At 50.1% G+C, this 18422-nt stretch overlaps 1 protein-coding gene across 1 annotated transcript; it reads left to right on the forward strand.

The window, feature by feature from the left end:
- The first annotated feature begins 195 nt into the window (after positions 1-195).
- On the forward strand, positions 196-11107 carry R3HDML (R3H domain containing like). The gene is made up of 5 exons (XM_032767402.2): positions 196-456; positions 5171-5289; positions 6810-6942; positions 9538-9653; positions 10842-11107. Exons 1-5 carry the CDS (start codon positions 196-198, stop codon positions 10972-10974), a joined length of 762 nt encoding a protein of 253 aa, XP_032623293.1. The 3' UTR covers positions 10975-11107.
- The last annotated feature ends 7315 nt before the right edge of the window (positions 11108-18422 follow it).

Here is an 18422-nt window from a genome sequence, read left to right on the forward strand (position 1 = left end):
AAAAAATATTTCCAAGATCTTTGAGGAGGTAGAATTTTCATGTGAAATGCAAAAATAAACTGTGCCTCTATTGTCTCCCTTTTTAGATACACAATCAGAAGGAAGATTTGCCTTATTTTTTCATTTCTTTTTGTTTTGTTTTATTTGAAAGTAGACAGTTGCAAAGAAAATAAAATAAACAAAACAACACCTAAAATGACTTTACTGCACATGCACCTGCATTTCACTGGCTTGGTCTTCTGGATGATACCGAAATCAAGCTCTTTTGTGCTGCCCAATGCCACCGAGCTCCTGTACCCCTCCAGCAACATGCAGGCTGGCTTGGTGTCCGGCCTCGGGGTGCCAAGGAGTCGCCGGAAGCGATACATCTCTCCGCGGGACATGAGTGTTCTTTTGGACTACCACAACCAAGTGCGGGCGCAGGTGTCTCCACCAGCGGCCAACATGGAATATATGGTGAGTTTTTGCCATGCTTCCTGAAGGGAGAAGGGATGATAGTGGGGTCAAGGGCAGGTTTAATGCCTTAGCACCATCTGCTGAGGAAGCAGGTACAAAGGCAAAACTGCAGTGCTGCAGAATGGAGCCCAGCTGGACTGGCAGTGCCCATTACATCAGCACAGCAGCGCCATGCTCAGGCACTGGCAATGTTATGATTGTGATCTATTATTTCTCAGCTACAAGCTGTGTGCTAAGCACTGTGCAGCAACGTGCAGAGTCACAGCCCCAGTCCCAATGTGCGTCCTACCCAAAGTCAAACGTGACACAAGCAAGGGTCATAAAGAGCCTAACCAGGTGTGGGGAGGGGAGAGGGTGCAGGGAAGTTAACGATAAACCCACACTGGGTGCTATTAAGCTAGGTTTCATTTGTTTTCTATGATTTCTTCTTGTGAAACAGCAGAGTTTCTGGGAAGGACCTAAATGAGGAAAGGAAAGGGGGATCTAAAGCCCTTTAATGAGTACAGAGCTTTCCTGTATATATGTTACACCCAGCCAGGCAGTGCCCATAGGTTCAGTACAGTGTATGCCAGCATTAGCCCCCAGTACTAGCAATGCCCTCTGGGGCAGTTTGTTAATAGAAGTTCCAGCTCTTAGTATATTTCTCCCTTTGGTATACACAATGTTGCATCCATTTAACTAAGGGTGTGATGCTAAAGCGATGCAACTCTGTGTGTGAACACTATGATATTGGTTTATATCAGTTCAGCTTACGTTCGCGCAGCGTTATGCCAGGTTAGCATCCTCCTTTTAGTAAAACCAATGCAACCTCTGTGTTCAGACAAGCCCTAATTAGTCAGCTATTTCCACCATGCTGGGGGAGGTTTTTGGGCACCTGGGGGAGGTTTTTGACCTGCAGATAGGGAGGGTCCCACTTGGTTTAGAGCTTATTTCACAAAGGACCAAGTGAAAAGCTAAGGGAGGGATCCCTGTGTGAGTGGTTGAGCTCTGCATTGGCCAGTACCGTGCAACCTGCAGAGCCCCTTGGAGACAGCCTTTCTGAACTCAGTGAGTTCTTTGTTCATGATAATTGTAGTAGCTGCTTTTTGCTGCCAGCAGAGAAGATGGAAGCCTGATGCATCACATTGACTTCCCCAGTTAGCAGCTCTGAGTGCAGTGGTTGGGGCTGGGGAGGTGGTGAGTCCAATGAAGGTAACTGATATCTCACAGCATCTTCTGGGAAGCCCTGGCTTCCTTTCCTTATGCAGTTCCTGGCACACTGATTGCTAATTCAGTAGCTAATGCTAACTGCTGAGTCTGTTGGGTTTGTGTCTTTTCTTTTCTAATTCATGTGTCCAAAAAGGTCAGAGTAGAAACCTGTAGTAATCAAAATGCAGGAATAAAAAATAACCAAGGTTCTGATCCAAAGCCCATTGAAGTCTGCCCAGGGGGTGGCTGTCCACTGACTTCAGCGGGCTTTGGATTAGGCCCTTGAGGAGAAAAATGCAGCTGTGTTTGCTTGGGAAATGCCAGCTACTGACAGATACTCTGTAGGGAAAGCGCCAAGCTCTAGATTCCATTCAAGGCTCTGGAAATGGGCACTGGGGATCTGCTGGAAAATCGTCAACAACAGACAGAAAAGACACCTCCCTATGGGCCTGATTCTGCAAAGCGCTGACATCTTTAACCCTCTGAAGTCAGTGGGAGTCAGCACCTCCCATGACCAGGCCTGTGCTTGGTCCCACTCTAGAATCCTGGCAAAACTAAACGTCATCTGCTGCAAACCAGGAACAGACATATCCCCCTAAGGCGCAAAGAGCAGCCCTGTCTGTGGGCGCCTGGGAGATCTGCCCTGGGCCACTTCCACCAGCGTTGCTCAAACAACAGCGCTGTCTGCTGGGGGACCTGCCCCATGTGGAAATGTGCCATCTTCTCCCCGGAGGCCTGGCAAAGCAATTGTTGGTCATTTCTACTCCCACTCGGCTTTGCTACTGTTAATGTTTGTTGAGTGCTAACAGCATGATTGGTGCTGTATGTACACAGAAGAAGACCTGGCCTCAGCCTCCGGAGGCTTTCAGTCTAATCCACACTCCATCCATGCAGGTCTGACCCAGCAAGTGATGCCTGGAGATAACTACAGGCCTAATTTGCAAAGGTGCTGAAGCACCTCCAACTCCAATTGACATCAGCACTTCTGAGAATTAGGCCCCATTTTCTGAAGGTGCAATGGGGGGTCAGAGTTACAGAGATCAAAGGCATCTCACATCCAGTTCCAGAGCTAGAGCGTCCTGCTGTAAGTGTGTAACAGCATCCATCAGCTACTACCAGTATTGCAGTCACAGTCCCTTTGTTAGTCTAACCGCTTGGAGCAGCTATTTCCTTTGTCCTCACCCACCCTGAACTGCTTTGGAGACAAGCCCCAGTCATGCCTGGGAGAGAAAAGGGAAGGCGCTGGTCTGATTTTGGAAGCTACCTATTTAGGCCAAATTTGATCCAATCTGAGCACCATGCAAGCAGAACTATTGTGTATCCCTTATGTATCAACATCTAGAAACAACCCATAGTGCACCCTTCCTGGTAGAGCCAACTTATGTCCTTTACCCCCTGGCACTGAGAGCTGACCCTTTGTGTGTCACCCATCTAGTGACACCCAGAATCAACCCACGGTATCCTCTACCCAGTGAAATCCAGAATTGGCCTATTGGGAATCTGTTGGCCAGTGGTGGCCACAATTGGATCACTCTGTAGCCTCAGCCCTGTGATCCTAATGGTGATTCTGAGATGTCTGAGGACAATGGGTGAAACAGGAGTCTTCCCTTCTTTTGTCTAGCATAAACTATAAGTTCAGTATTTCCTGTCACTCCCATCTTTTCTCCTTTTGGAGTTGGCTTCCCTGCTTCCAGACAGGAGAACCCATGTGCCATAACTTGTAAGCCCCCTATGCTGGGTCCTGGATTTTCAGCTGTCCACACGTGTTATGGAAGCAATGATAGGAAACGAAGCTGGAACCATTGCTGCAGCCTGCATCACAGAGCAGAGAGAAGAGCAAGGGTTCCACTGTTAAAATTGCTGAGTCTCCATTCAGTGCCCATCCAGCAATGGTGTGGGGGCTTTCATGGGCTTATTGCCTCTGAATTAATGAAATGTTCATAATGGTTCATAACAGCTGAATTTCCCCTGGACCAAACTACAGGTGCGAGATGTATTGGGCTGTGGCACGGTCTCCCTGGGACTCTTAAAAGTTGGCTGGACAAGACACTAGAAAACGGCCTATAGGGCAGAACCCATGAGAAAGGCTGCATGAGCTGGAGTGTCTGAATATGTCAACACTGCAATGTAAGCCCAGAGTTAGTACAACTTGAGGTAGCAGACCTTAGGTTTGTTAACCAAGTTCTTGAGCATCTACATTCATTTGTAACTCTGGGTTAGGAATAGTTGAATTCTGGGTTCCAACCTGGGGCTCCAGCATCTATACTACCTTATGTGGGCCCAAGTCCAACCACCCATATCCCAGACTTCCAAGTGCCTCCCAAAATAAGGCTGTTCTAGCCCTTTGCTCATGGTGTAATGTGGGAAAACTTGACTGTCCAGAGGACAAAGAAAGTCAGCTAGTGGGATTGTGGAATAGTATTGGCAGGCTTCCAGAGTATGAGTCCAGTGTGGCTGTGTCTTCACTGCAAAGCAATAGGAATTGAACGCTAGGTGCTGGCTTGACTAATGCTTGGACTCTCCATGGGTGGGGGGCTCCTGGGACCCTGGATCTGAGCCCTGGGTTAGTGCAATTTGTGTGTAGATGGAAGGGGGTTGGGCTTGAGCCTGAGTTCGAACCCTGGCCTTACATTGCAGTGTAGACACACCCTATGTCTTTCTGACCAGCTGGTTTTGAGAAAACCTCCGTCCTTTGGTTTTGCCCACAATTGAACATCAGGCAGGGTTTGCTGAAAAGTACCCCAAACCTAGCCCATTATATAGAAAGAGAGGTGAAATTCAGAGGCTCCAATCCCAAAGCTCAGTGGGGGTGGGAAGCGACCTGACCTCCTGTCCCATGTGCCACAGAGCCCAGCACAGCTGAAGGGTCACCAGGTCTCCACATTAGGCCTGATGCAGACACTGCTTGGCCTGTATTTCATGCTCTCAGATAAGATGGGGCACCTGACACTTTGTGATGGATGCTAGGAAACATTTTCAACCTGAGAGGTGATTAAGTCTTAGGAGAGACAATAAAGGAGGTGGCTGAAGCAGAAAGGCTGGGAGAGATGGTGATCATAACAATATAAAGATAATACTTTGCCTTTCTACAGTGACGTCCATTTCAGGATCTCAAGGCAACTTCCAAACACTAGTGAGTTTAGTCTCACAGTTGCCCTGCTCAGTATCTCCAGGCCCATTTGACAGATAAAGCAAGTGAGGCACATAGTGGAAAATGATTCACTCAATGTCACTCGGTGTGTCAATGGCAGAGCAGAGGCCAGGTCTCCTGATGCCTAGTTCTGTGCTTTAGCCACGAGACCACTGCTCCTCTCCGAGTGAGTACAAACACAGGTGGGAATGATGTAGGAAAGTGCCTTGCATAATGCAGGAACCTAAGGGTTCCTGGATTCTGAGGCGATTCTTCTGTACACGTCATGGGTAAATGTTTTCCTTTCATTCTGCAGGGGAATGAGTCATTCTTTCTTGCTCTGGGCTGTAGCCTAATGACATATGTTGTTGCGCCATCTCTTTTTTCCTCAACTAGGTGTGGGATGAGAGACTGGCCAAGTCTGCTGAAGCCTGGGCTGTACAGTGCATATGGGACCATGGGCCACCCCAGCTGATGAGATACGTTGGTCAGAACCTCTCCGTTCACTCTGGCAGGTAAGCGATCCACAGCCATGCTCTGATCTTGCATGTTGCATCAAATGAGGTCAAAGTCCTCATTCTTTGCAGATACAGGAGGAACTGGGGAGTCTGGTTAGAACCCCGCCTAGAACAGAATTTGATCTAGTTCAGTGATTCTAAATTTTTTGCACTGGTGATCCCTTTCACATAGCAAGCCTCTGAGTGCAACCCCCCAGTATAAATCAAAACCCACCTTTCTATATTTAACACTATTATAAATGCTGGAGGCAAAGAGGAGTTTGGGGATGGAGACTGACAGCTTGCGCCCCCCATGTAATAACCTCGCAACCCCCTGAGGAGTCATGGCCTCCAGTTTGAGAACCCTGATCTAGTTCCATGGACTTCATTATTAGCAGCTTCATTACTTAGGGCCTGGTTGTCACCCCTAACTCACACTCAGTAGCACCTTCCTCCACTGTGAGCTAAATGAAAGAAAGCAGCAGGACCCCTGGGCGAGTGAGGTGCTGTCCCAAGGGAGCAAGGGACAAGCCCAGGAGAGCCAAAATGAATCTGGGCCAGGTTCACTGTTGCTCTGAGGAGATGCAGCTGAACCCATTGCACCAACAGTGAGTCTGAGTCACAGCCTAGGGAAAACGCTCCACATTTGTTTGGGGAGGAGTGTGACTTACCACAGATTGGAAGCTGAAGGGCATGTCTCAGCTTGATCTGCAGACCTTGAGCCACTCAGCTGTCGGTAGCAGGAAGAGACCATTAATATACAGAGAAACCCACTGGACCAGAGCTATGTTCCTGTTGGCGTTAGTGAAGAGGTTTGTATTTAGAGCGCCACTGCAGGATGCAACTGGAGCAGAGGATGGGTCGTGAAGGAGAAAAGCCCTGGTTCAAAAACAAAACACTTTGGGTAAATTAGCGAATGTGCAAGAAATGGAGATGAAAGCATCTGGAGATAAATGAGTTGATGTGTGAGTTGGATCAGTTGAGAAGATTTCTCCTTGCTGGGAAAAGTCCCCGTTTTTCTTGCACTGACAACACACAGGGGGATTTAATGGGAGTAAGGAGTGATTTAATGCAGCCAGAGAGGGCCAGATGTATAGAATCACTGTTGTACATGCCCCTGGCATGCATGCACACAGCTCACAATGCAGGAGAGCAAAATTATGCTGCCCCAGAATCCTTAGCACCTGGAGAGACCCAGGGGAACTTCCACTCACATTTCAAACCCCTGTCCCTCTTGCTCTGTTCCCTGTTTCACTCACTATGAGCACAAAGGGTCCTCCTCCACCTCCTCCACTCTCTGATGTTGCCTCCCCCACTTGGGAACTCAGTTCCATTCTTGGTCCTTGAGGGAGCAAGGCAGGCACATGCTCGCATGGCTCCAACATAGCTAAGAGAAAGCACCTTTCTAGCAAACACACATGAGTGCACCTGGGGGCAAGTCTCTCACAGGCCTGCCCTGGCAGTTCTCCTTGGGGTTTGCTTCCTGGTCCTGGGTAATGTGGAGGAATAACAGGGATAACATGTGTAATCTTCCACAGGTATCGGTCAGTCGTGGATCTTGTGAAATCTTGGTATTATGAGAAACAGCATTACTCCTTCCCCTACCCTCGTGACTGCAACCCCAGCTGCCCCTCCAAATGTAGTGGTTCTGTCTGCAGCCATTACACCCAGGTATGAAGCCAGAGTCACGTGGGGCCAGGGTAGTGGTATTACTAAGTATGCTGACCTGCCCAAACCAGAGCTAGTTGGTAATGTACCAGGATCAGACCAGTTTCCATTGCACTGTGGGAGGTCTGGGCAATCCTCTTTTGTGCTGGCAGGATACAATGCCCTGCAACTCTAACACAATGGGGTCCTGGCCCATGACGAGGGCTCCTAGTCGCTACAATAACACAAAGCATAAATAATAATAATTCTAATTGTGGCAACCAAGGGAATAAAGACTTTCCCATGGGGCAAGAGGCCAAGCTTTTCATGAGTCTGATGCAGAGGCACAAGCTGATAAAATGCAGTGAAATTTAGCAAAAAATCCCAGCAGACCTCCTGGGAAGCCAGTCCTTCTGCCTGACCAAGGTTTGTGTTTTGTGGCAGAGGACGAGAGGCCTGGGGAAGGCAGGTTCAGGCGTTGCTGAGCCCTCTGTAGTGCACTTGGACGGGGACTCAGTGAGCATCAGTGGCATTGTCCTGCCGCTGCAGCTTCTTAGAGCAATGAGTCATATCACCTAAAGAAACCAGCAGAGAGCCCCCTGATCTGTCCCTTGCCAGGGCTGTCAGTCTGGCCCCCTTTGCCACCACTACATTCATTGCAAACAAGCACATTAAAAAAGCACCATCCAAACACCAGCTCTTTTCCTAGCAGCAGTGGCTGCATTTTCCATTGCTCCATCTGCCGGCTGGTGAGCTGTTGTCTGTCGTGGCTGAGCTAGCTGGAGGGAAGGAGGAGGACCAACTCTGGGAGGATGTCTGGTTTAAATCATAAAGACAAAGACAAAGGAAGGCAGGAGTTAGCAGTTCTGACAGGCTGCCTGCCCTCGGCAGTATCCATTGTCCTGAGATACTTTGCAGAGCATTTGCCAGCATGAGCATAAGAGGCAGCTATTCACAGAGCTGCTGCCCTGTAACACACACATTGCTTTTAGGTGGATCAGTTTGTTTACATCAAAGAGCTGTGGCTGTATCTGCAGAGAGGTTTCTCTCCACATTCTGGAGCACAGATGGAAGATCCAACAAAAATGATCAGTGTGCTGGATCACGTGACTTATGAGGAGAGGCTGAGGGAACTGGGATTGTTTAGTCTGCAGAAGAGAAGAGTGAAGGGGGGATTTGATAGCTGCTTTCAACTACCTGAAAGGGGGTTCCAAAGAGGATGGATCTAGACTGTTCTCAGTGATACCAGATGACAGAACAAGGAATAATGGTCTCAAGTTGCAGTGGGGGAGGTTTAGGTTGGAGATTAGGAAAAACTTTTTCACTAGGAGGGTGGTGAAGCACTGGAATGGGTTACCTAAGGAGGTGGTGGAATCTCCTTCCTTAAAGGTTTTTAAGGTCAGGCTTGACAAAGCCCTGGCTGGATGCTTTAGTTGGGAATTGGTCTTGCTTTGAGCAGGACATTGGACTAGATGACCTCCTGAGTTCCCTTTCAACCCTAATATTCTATGATTCTAAGATTTTAGCCAATTGCCTGGAATGCTCCTTTTTTATTTGGCCTCAGTTTCCCCTCTTTACACCAGTAGCACCTCGAAGTCTCCAAAAGGGGGAGGGGAAGCCCCTTCCTGCCTTGCTGATCATGAATCAGCTCCTTCACAACAGAGCGGCTATTTAGTGTGCAGAAATGTCTGGCTGCTCATTAAATACAGCCCCCTCATCCCCCAGAGCACATCCATGAGGAGCGCCGCCAGCACAAGGTGGAAAATGTTCCTTTACTTCCATGGTTTGTGGCAAAGCATTTCTACCCTTTAATTAACAGTGTGCTGCATGGCTCCACTGCTCTGCTGAGTCTGCTTGGCCCCTGGCAATCCCCAGGCCAGTATTTCCAAGGGCGTCTGCCACTTACATAGACTTTTCATCCCCTTTCCTTCTGACTTGTCTGAAGGCTTGAATATGTCTCAGTCCCAGTGCAGCTGTTGTTATTGTTGTGACCTAAGCACTGTCTGGATAGTGGCTTTAGGGAATCTGAGAGTGAACTAGAAAAATAACAACCGCTTTTTATGAAGAGTTCAATTCAATGACCTGAGCAAGTTGGATGGTTTTCTAGTTCTGGTCAGTGTGTGAAGATGTCCACCTCAAGGATCTCCCAATGGGATACATATTTGAAAGAGCTGAGGCTGGTCCCTTTTTTGTGGGTGCAATCCTGCAGTGCGGGCATTGCCAAGTCCTTGCTCTTCTGTTTGATGTGTACCCACAATCAGGTAATTCGGGGAGCAAATACTCAGATTTGAGCAGCTCATTTCAAGCTAAGGTGTGACAAGGCAGGTATCGATTTTGCAGGCATGAATTGTGCCCACAGAAGGGAAGTCATTTGACTGGAAAACTGGCCTTCAATCGGTCAGCAAAGCACAAGGCAGATGCAGCAGTAGGTATCCACCAAGACAATCAGCGAGGGGTGTTTTTATTCTCTGTCTCCTGGAAGGGGAGATTCCCGACTAGAATAAACAGAGGTCCATTGGCCTCTGCTTGGCAGGCTCCCTGGTTCTCCACCTCTGATGCTTGTGATTTGGGGTATGCCACACAATCCTGATAGCTACTGTTTGACTGTCTCTGATGCAGATGGTGTGGGCGTCCTCCAACAGAATTGGCTGTGCCATCAACACCTGCACCAACATGAACGTGTGGGGCAGCACCTGGCGGCAGGCGGTGTACTTAGTGTGCAACTATGCCATCAAGTAAGTGAGCGAAGGAAAGGCTTCCCCTGACCAAAGGCAACTTCAGAGAGAGAATGGGAGCTGGGGGTTAGTGAGCGCCCCCTCCCCTCTCCCCACACACCTGCCTGATTTTGCCGTTCACATAAGGAACTTGTCCTGTGGACCAGGTTCCATCTCAGCCTGATCTTGGTTTGCCTGAGGGACCCCTGACAGGAGTGGAGGCAAAATGGAAGCTGGGAATTCTCTCAGCTGTACCTGTGTGCTCACAAACACAGCACATTGAACATCCTGGCTTAGAAGCAATTGAGTTGCCCCAGCCCATCCAGGAGATAGTGTATCATAGAATATTAGGGTTGGAAGGAACCTCAGGAGGTCATCTAGTCCAACCCCCTGCTCAAAACAGGACCAATCCCCAGACAGATTTTTTCCCCAAATGGCCCCCTCAAACTCACAACCCTGGGTTTAGCAGGCCAATGTTCAAACCACTGAACTATCCCTCTCCTCCCCTCCCCTCCCCCCACCTTTATTGCTCTCAGCCTTTGCTCAGTCTGGCCTCTCCTTTGGTGCCTGGATTAGCCCAAGAGAGTGTTTTCCTTTGCCTCAAAGGGGCTTAGCAAGTACCTGCATACAGAGTTCCTCTGGGGAGAGGCAGAGTTGCAAGCATTGTGATGCTTGTTTAGGACTCTATTACAGAGAGAGCCAAGACCGTGCAACATTCAGGTTTTATTCCTTCCTCCATGTGTATTGTCCTCTCCCATCAAGCACTCCCTGAAAATGGAGTTACCCTACAGAAAAGCATTCCATCAGACCATAGCACCCCCAACTGGGAAGTAATTTATTGTAACAAGTGCTGTTTGCAGTCACTGGTTTTGTCACATACATCACTAGCTGCACAGTCTTCCTGGCTGCTCACTGAGGATACAGAGCCCAGGATTCTTGTGCTTCAGAAGTACAGACCTCTCCCATCTGAGATGGTGAAATCTCCCTGGGCTGCAATGGTATTACAGTTCATCGCACCTGTCATCGGCAGCACTAGTGGGCAACATGGTCAGACTCTGTTGAACAGGTGTGATTCTATCCAGCAGGGGCAGTGTGGCATGTGCGCGCGCGCGCGCACACACACACACACACACACACACACATTCTCTGAGGACAAACAAGCACAATCCAAAGCGTGCTGCGACTCCCGTGCCGTGCCTTCCTTTCCAGGGGCAACTGGATAGGAGAAGCTCCTTACAAAGTGGGGAGACCGTGCTCGGCCTGCCCACCCAGTTACAGTGGCGTCTGCAGCAACAACATGTGCTCCATGGGACTCGAATCCAACAAAGTGAGCTGGTTCTGAGCCGCCGAGAGCTCTTCCTGGCGGCTGGAGAAGCAGAGCTGTGGCTGGCGACAGGAGACCGTGGGAAATGCCATATACAATGTTGTGTAAACTAGGAGAATTATTTATAACAGTGACATTCCAGGCTGCTTCCCCCTACCCCGCCCCCCCAGCTGCATTTAGGAAGCGTTAGTCAGTAACTACTCTAAAGAGCTGGCAGGATCTTTCTCTATGGTTATTCTGTTGTATCTTGTCTGTAGCCCCCTCCCCTAACGCTGTGGAGGGAATGGCTGTGCTGTCACTTTGTCTCGGTGTTACACAGCTCCCGAGGGAGTGCAAAGGGTGGTGTTCCTCTGAGAGCAGTAGGTGCGGTTAGGTTCCTAGGGTAGCAGAGTGCCGAGGGAGCAGTCATAGTGGGATGTCTGTCCTCTTCCCAGCTCTGTGGTGCCCCTCCCCCCAGCTCACATGTAAGGCAGGTGATCGTTGTCAATAATGCTCTTCTGAGCATCCCCCATAACTGATGGTCCAGGGCGGAGCTGGAAGGGCTGAGCAAGCAGTGAGGAGGACTCTGCGCATCCACGGCCTCCCTTGTCAGTGGCTCCACATTCATCCTCCCCCAACGTAACAATAAGCCTCTTTGTCAGAACTTTACAATAAAAGTCTTGGGACCAAAGTGTTTGTGCCTGTCTCTGCTGCTGGCCCATCCCCGGGGAATGCGCCCTTGCAACACAGAGCAACCCCTCGGCTTCGTCTTCCTCTTTGGACCGAGACACCATTTATCGTAGTACAGATGGTGCTGGCAGCCCTGGCAGAGATACAGCTATTCCTCCATGAGGGGAGGGCTGGGGAGCCGGGGCAGAGAATCTCCAGCTACACACAAGAGGGGAACCCAACCACCGATTCCTTTTGCTAACCCCCACCAGCTCTATTTTCAAAGGTAACTGGTGCAGCGCCCAGGTGGAGATGCTTGTGTAATTTACTCCACCTTGTGGGGGAAGGAGGGTATTGCAGCGAGGTCGATTCAGCCGTGTAGCAAAAGTGAGATTCTTTCATGAAGTCTCTCATTGGGCTACTACAGCTGGATGGGGGAGAGGATAAGGAGCTGCTCTGCTGGGAAGGGGGCCAATTTGAGAGCCCAGGAAGTCCACACAGAGCAGGAGTAGTTTCTTTCAGGCTGGCGTACCTCCCTCTGCCTTGCCAATGAACTTATCTGACCCAAAGGCCAATCTGCCCATTTGGCTGGGTCAGGGAGGTTTCCTTACTCTTCAGGTGGAATGCAAGCAGAGAAACATGTGGTGCGGGGAGGGGCTGCAAGCTCGTTGGGGGACAGGATTGGAATTGACAAATCAGCGGATTGGTCTGAACTCAACAAGATGAAATTCAATAAAGACAAGTGCAAAGTAGTAGACTACGGTTAGGAAGGAAACATCAACTGTACAATTTCAAACGGAGGGATAACTGGGCAGGTGGCAGCACTGCTGAAAAGGATCTGGGGGTTACAGTGGATCACATATTGCATATAAGCCAACTATGTTGCCAAAAAGGCAAATATCATTCTGGGGGTGTATTAATAGGAGTGTCGGGTGTAAGACCTGGGAGGTAACTGTCCCTCTCTATCCGGCAGTGGTGAGATCTCAGCTGGAATGCTCTGTCCAGTTCTGAGTGCCACACTTCAGGAAAGATATGGACAAATTGAAGAGAGTCCATAGGAGAGAAACGAAAGTGATAAAAAGGTTTAAAAAAACCTGACCTTTGAGGAAAGGTTAAAAAAATTGGGCATGTTTCGTCTTGAAGGCACTTAGACTGAGTGGGGACTTGATAACGATCTTCACATATGTTAAGGGCTGTTATAAAGAGGACAGTGATCAATTGTTTTCTGTGTCTGCTGAAGGTAGGACAAGCAGTAATCTGCAGGAAGGGAGGTTTAGGTTAGGTATTAAGAAAAACTTTCTAACTATTCAGATTGTTTAAGCTCTGGAATAGGCTTCCAAGGGAGGTTGTGGAATCCCTGTCACAGGACGTTTTAAGAACAGGATGGACAAACTCCTGTCAGGGATGATCTAGGTTTACCTGGTCCTGCCTCAGCACAGGGGGCTGGACTTGCTGATTTCTCAAGGTCCCTTCCAGCCCTGCATTTCTGTGAGTCTGTGGGTGGGGGTGAGGGAGCCAGTCCAGCACAGGCTAGTAGCTGGAATAGTTCCCTTCACCTGGAAGCGAGAATGGGCTCAAACATCTGAGATCTGGGCACATGGAGGTGTGCTGTGCAGCATGAAGGCCACGGCAGGGCAATGGTAGGAGGGAATCCAGTGGCACATTGCATGAACCCGCTGGGCTATCCACCTGGGAATGTGAGAGCAAATCCTAGGTCATGAGTGAAATGAGAGTGGTGGGTCTCAGCCAGCTCAAATCAAGGTCTCTCCTCTATGAAGACACATGGCTAGTGGCGAGTGAATCGCCTCGGAGTTGCTGCACAACAACTTCAGGCCTAAGGAACAGTGTCTGGGCAGTGGCCACTGAGGGGAAGATAATGCTGATTCCCTGTGCTAAGCAGCAAACAGAGGATGGTACCTCTCTTATCTGCACTGACAATGGGAGGATTCAGCCCAGCCACTTGGCGCTCAGTAGAGTTTGGCTTACTCTGGAGGCTGTGGGGAAACCCTTCTATCTCACTGTCTAGTGAAAGGCAGACAAGCCAGGTCCCATGCAGGGCCGGCTTTAGGGTGATTCAGAGAATTCCCTGGAATTGGGCCCCTAGCCCCTAAGAGGGCCCTGCAACATCTCGAAGGAGCTGCTGCTGAAGTCCCGCCACTGTCGTCAGCAGCAGCTCAATCATTGCCAATGTCTTCGGCGGCATTTCAGCAGAAGGACCTTCCTCTGCAGCAGCAATTGAGCTGCCGCCGAAGAAGGCAGCAGGACTTCAGCGGCAGCTCCTTCAAATCAGGCTCTGCGGTGCCTAAAGCCAGCCCTGGTCCCATGGATGGAGCAGAGCATCTGCTTTTCCCTTCTCTCCACTGGACCGGGAAAGCCCAGCAAGAGCATTTCTGGCCACACACACACCCTTTGCCCCCCAATTGCTGCCACCCTGAAGAAAGGGAAGGGGGACAATAATGTAAAGCAAAGAAAGTAAAAGAACTCAGAGTCATTGTATCAGCCCTGTCCCCCTAATCTGAAGTCCCACATCCTCCATATCACACCCCAACCCCATATTGTGGGGGTCTGAATATCACACAGCCCAGCCCCAAGCTGCAGGAGATGCTCTATCCCAGCCCAGCCCATAGGATCTGGGTAGAACCCTCTCTCCCAATAGATGGAACCACTCCACATCACCCACCCCCGCCTCCACAGGCCTCCAGAGTATCAGACACTCCTGCCTCAAACTCAGAAGCCCCTTCTATCCTTCCCCCGGCCTCAAACTTCAGATGCCCCGACCTCTGACACCCCATCCCCCAAACTGGCAGTTTCGGCCCCTCCCCCACACCTTGCCCCAAGCTGCATGTCCCCTCCCAGTCAGCTGGCGCTGGACATAACTATGCTCGGAACAGCCTGAGTTTCCCCTCTCTGGCCTCTCCTCATCCTGATGGCCCCCTGCCGAACTCTCCGGGTCATCACCATCGGTCAGCTCAAAGCTGTGGCTACCAAAGCATAGAAGCAGGGAACGAATCCCATGGTGATTCTTGGTGCTTGGCTCCTGGCACGGGGCGGCTGTGGGGCTGTAGCAGTCTGGACTGCAGGGGACACACGGATGAGCAGAAAGATGCTGGCGGTATGTACAGATCAGAGATCATGCTGTTGTTTTCCGTGGGGCGAGCACTTGCCACTCTGGCCTGCCATTTGACACTTGGGCGGGTATGGACTCAGCCCTTTATTTGCAAGCTGATTGCTTTCTTAACCCAAGCCTGAACTCCCGATCTCTCCACATCATCTCACCACCACCACCACCAGCATCTACCATGCAGCAGCACCAAGCCTGGGTGTATTTGTGCAGCAAACACAGCCCTGCCAGGGTGATGCATCCATGCAAGATAACTTGGGTGCAGAACACTGGACTGCACCTTCCCAGCTGTCAAGCAAGGTGCTCCTGTGTGGGACGTATCCCAAGTCTGCTAGGAACCCACAGATACTGCGCACAAGCCAGATGACAAGGTGCCCAGCAACTGGTTACAAGGTGTAGCCCAAGGTCCAATGTGTTTCAGCAGCAACAGTGAGAACTACAAACTGCTGCAAGGTAGGTGAACTTCCTGGTCCCTGGGGGGGATGTATCGACTGCCTGCCCAGCAGGAAGTCTGAGATGCTGGAAGCAGGCAGCAAGGAAAGGGAGGGTGTCTGGGGCTTTAACCCTTTTCTGTGATTCCTTCCAGAATCCTACTTTGTCCTGGTGGCTTTTCTGGGGGGCGGGAGAGAGGTGAATACCCACGGGCGCCAACGCAGAGCCCATTGAGGAACCCCCACAGTTGTGTAAAAGCCATAGGCAGGCTTACCTTAGCTAGAACCACCCCATACTGGGATGGCGGCCAGCAGAGGGTGTCCCTCTGTCACACTAAGCACACAGTCGCTCTTCTCTGGGGTTGAACTGGGATTTTTACCTCCAGTTTCTACTTCTAATTGGTGGTCCCTGATTCTGTAAGTCAGTCTCTCCCCAAATAGAGTTCCACATTTCCCTGCCCTGAGGTAACTGGCTCATGGGATAGTTCTGTGGTAGATGTGATTTGATTTGCACACACCTGCCTATAAACACAGCCATGTTTAAACACACCCTCATACACAGGACACACATAGGACACACGTCTTGCACCCCCCTCCCATAAATGCACTTATGTGCATACACACATTCACCCCTGCACACGTGCAAACACACATTTACACACACACCTGTACACACAGGCATATGCACCCTCTGCCCCAACACATACATGCCTAGGTTTGTGTCCCTGGGCACACATGCGTGTGGCGTGCACCGGTCTCACCCATGTACACAGACACAGAGCCTTTGTTTTCGCTCTTTGTTTGTCAATGGCAATAAAAAGAGCTGTATCTCAGAGCTGGGAGATTGGGTTGGTTCTCCCCCACTTCCCCTTTCACAGCTCCCAGCCAGCAGGGCTCTGCCATCAGCCTACTTTTCCATCACTGCCGGGGAGAGTACTGAGAGAACGGCCCTGGAGCTGGGGTCAGCCTGGCGGGAGTGGGAGCCCCAAAAATGAGCAATAAAAGCCATGTTTGAGTTTCTAGCTTGGCAGCAGTTACTATAGCTACAGCGGCAGCACCTTGCAGATTGGTTTCCATAAGAGCTTGGTTACTATTTAACATCTCCACCCACATTAGCCCTGATTAAGTGAATCAATAAGATAACAGGAGAGGCAGGTTTCCTCGCCCTCCCTCTCCACAACCCCTCCTGCCTTCACCTAGCTCCTTGTACATATATTTATTATTTTACACATTCTCTGTTTTCTGCTCTGAGGGTCCTATAGAATTAGTCGGCGAGACATGGTCAATGTAATCGCCCAGCTAAGCGCTAAGATGGAGGCTTTGTACGGTGAGTATGTGGGTTACCATCTTCCTTACTGTAACTCTTGGCTCCGGGCAGTTGTTGCTGGTGGGAACAAATGTCAGGGAAGGTAGGAGGCTCTGGGCTGGCAGTGTGTGTGTGGCAGTTACACTTCTGGGGCCCGATCCATAGGGCCCTGCTCAGGCAAACTCCCACTGACTTGAGGAGGAGTTTTGCCTGAGTGAGGACCCTCAGGATTTGGGCCTTTGTGGACCAGGATTTAGGGGATAGGGGAAGGTCTCCGAGCCTGGAAACTGGCAAGGGGAAGAGAAGCGGGGTTCTTGCTGCAAGTCTCTTCACTTTGCTTTGCATGAGGCAGGAGGAATCTGTGCCATTGTCGCGCTCGGAGCAGTGCAGCGCAGCGCCGCCGGAGATGTCCCCTCCCTCACAAAACCTTGGCGTGCGCGGGACAGGGACTGGGTTTCTGCCTGCAAGCCCTGTTGATGTGACGTATTCATTTCACCAGTGGGAGAACAAATCAAAGTGAAAGCCGGGCCCTGTTGTGGGTCATGCAGTGCTCGGGTGGCGTGCGGCAGGTCAGTAACAAACAGGCTTTCATCACAACAAGGCCTGGTTTCCCTGATAACAGGCAGAGATGGCTGACCATTGAGAGGGGCTGGTTTGTTGGTATTGCCTAGTGAACGGATTCCAGGCTGTGGGCTTAGTCCACAAGCAGAAAATGGCCTGAACGAGGCACACACCAGAAGGTGTGTTATTGGTTAGGAACACCTGGGTTCCGCAGGAGGTGCCAAGAAGGCCCCGCACTGTCCCTGCATGGCCGGGAGGGTGTGACCCTTCTTGTGCACACAGAACAGTTAAGAATGAGCAATTCCGCACTGTCCCCAGCGCCAGAAGACTGTTTTGCTTTGCCAAATGCTAAATGCCTAGAGTTTCACTTTAACTAGAGGGGGATGGTCACTTTCCTCCTTTGGATGCTGGTGTCATTATTATTACTACCCGTTTTTGACCCAAGCGGTGTAGCTAAAATTCAGAGTCCTGTGGATTGTTTCCATTAGGAGAAGAAGTTGATGACAGAAGCAGGTATTTCTTCGGTGCAAACCTGTTTATTTACAAAGAATGTACAAAGTTCTGTTACCCAGAACACAGCAGGAGCCAAACAAGAGAAGACAGTTTCTTTACTCACAGTTCCAAGCCTCAGGTCTAAGCCAGCACTCTGCCCAAAAGCTCTTCTCTCTCTTAGCTGTTTCTCAGGATCCTGCTCCCAGGGCTTCTCTGGCCGATTGACTGTGTCTTTGGCTTTCTGCTCCTCCTCTCAGCTTCCCTGTTTTTTCTTGCTGCTTCTCTCACACATAGAGACACTCACAGCACTACCAGTCAATGCCGCAGCACCTGTGTTTGCTATATTCATTTCTGGGGCAACCTCTTGGGCCACATGATTCAGCTTCTACGCAAGACTTGTTTTGGATGGAGGATCCTATTAGCTCAGTTATATACAAAGGAGCTCAATTGATTTTTTACATTTATCCTGAATACAAAACAACTGTTACACTCACCAGCTTCCACGAGGTTTAACATTATTCATTTGTACCGCAGAAGGGCCTAAGGGAACCAATGCTTCTTTGGCAAAGTTGCCAGGGCCAAGGAGGCTGAAACAACCAGCTGACTGCCAGTTGAGCCTGTCCATCCAGCCATCCTGCCTGTTCCTTGTGGTTCCATGCATACACAAGGATCGTGGCACTAAAGGCTGGTCCTCTGGCCTGGCACTAGCTGGACACTGGGTCTGTCACTTTCCAGTTTGTCCCTGTTCTGTGGAAAAACAGAAGCCTCCAGAGCTGTTCAGTCTGACATCTTGTGCCTACTCTACAGTCACTAGTAGGAACAAAGAACCAGCGCACGCCCATATGCTCACAAACACCTGCAAGCTATTTATCCAGGTGGGATTTCGATCGCACTCTTTTGACCAGCC

The sequence above is a fragment of the Chelonoidis abingdonii genome, chromosome 14 (genome assembly GCF_003597395.2).
Source record: "Chelonoidis abingdonii isolate Lonesome George chromosome 14, CheloAbing_2.0, whole genome shotgun sequence".
NCBI lineage: Eukaryota > Metazoa > Chordata > Testudines > Testudinidae > Chelonoidis > Chelonoidis abingdonii.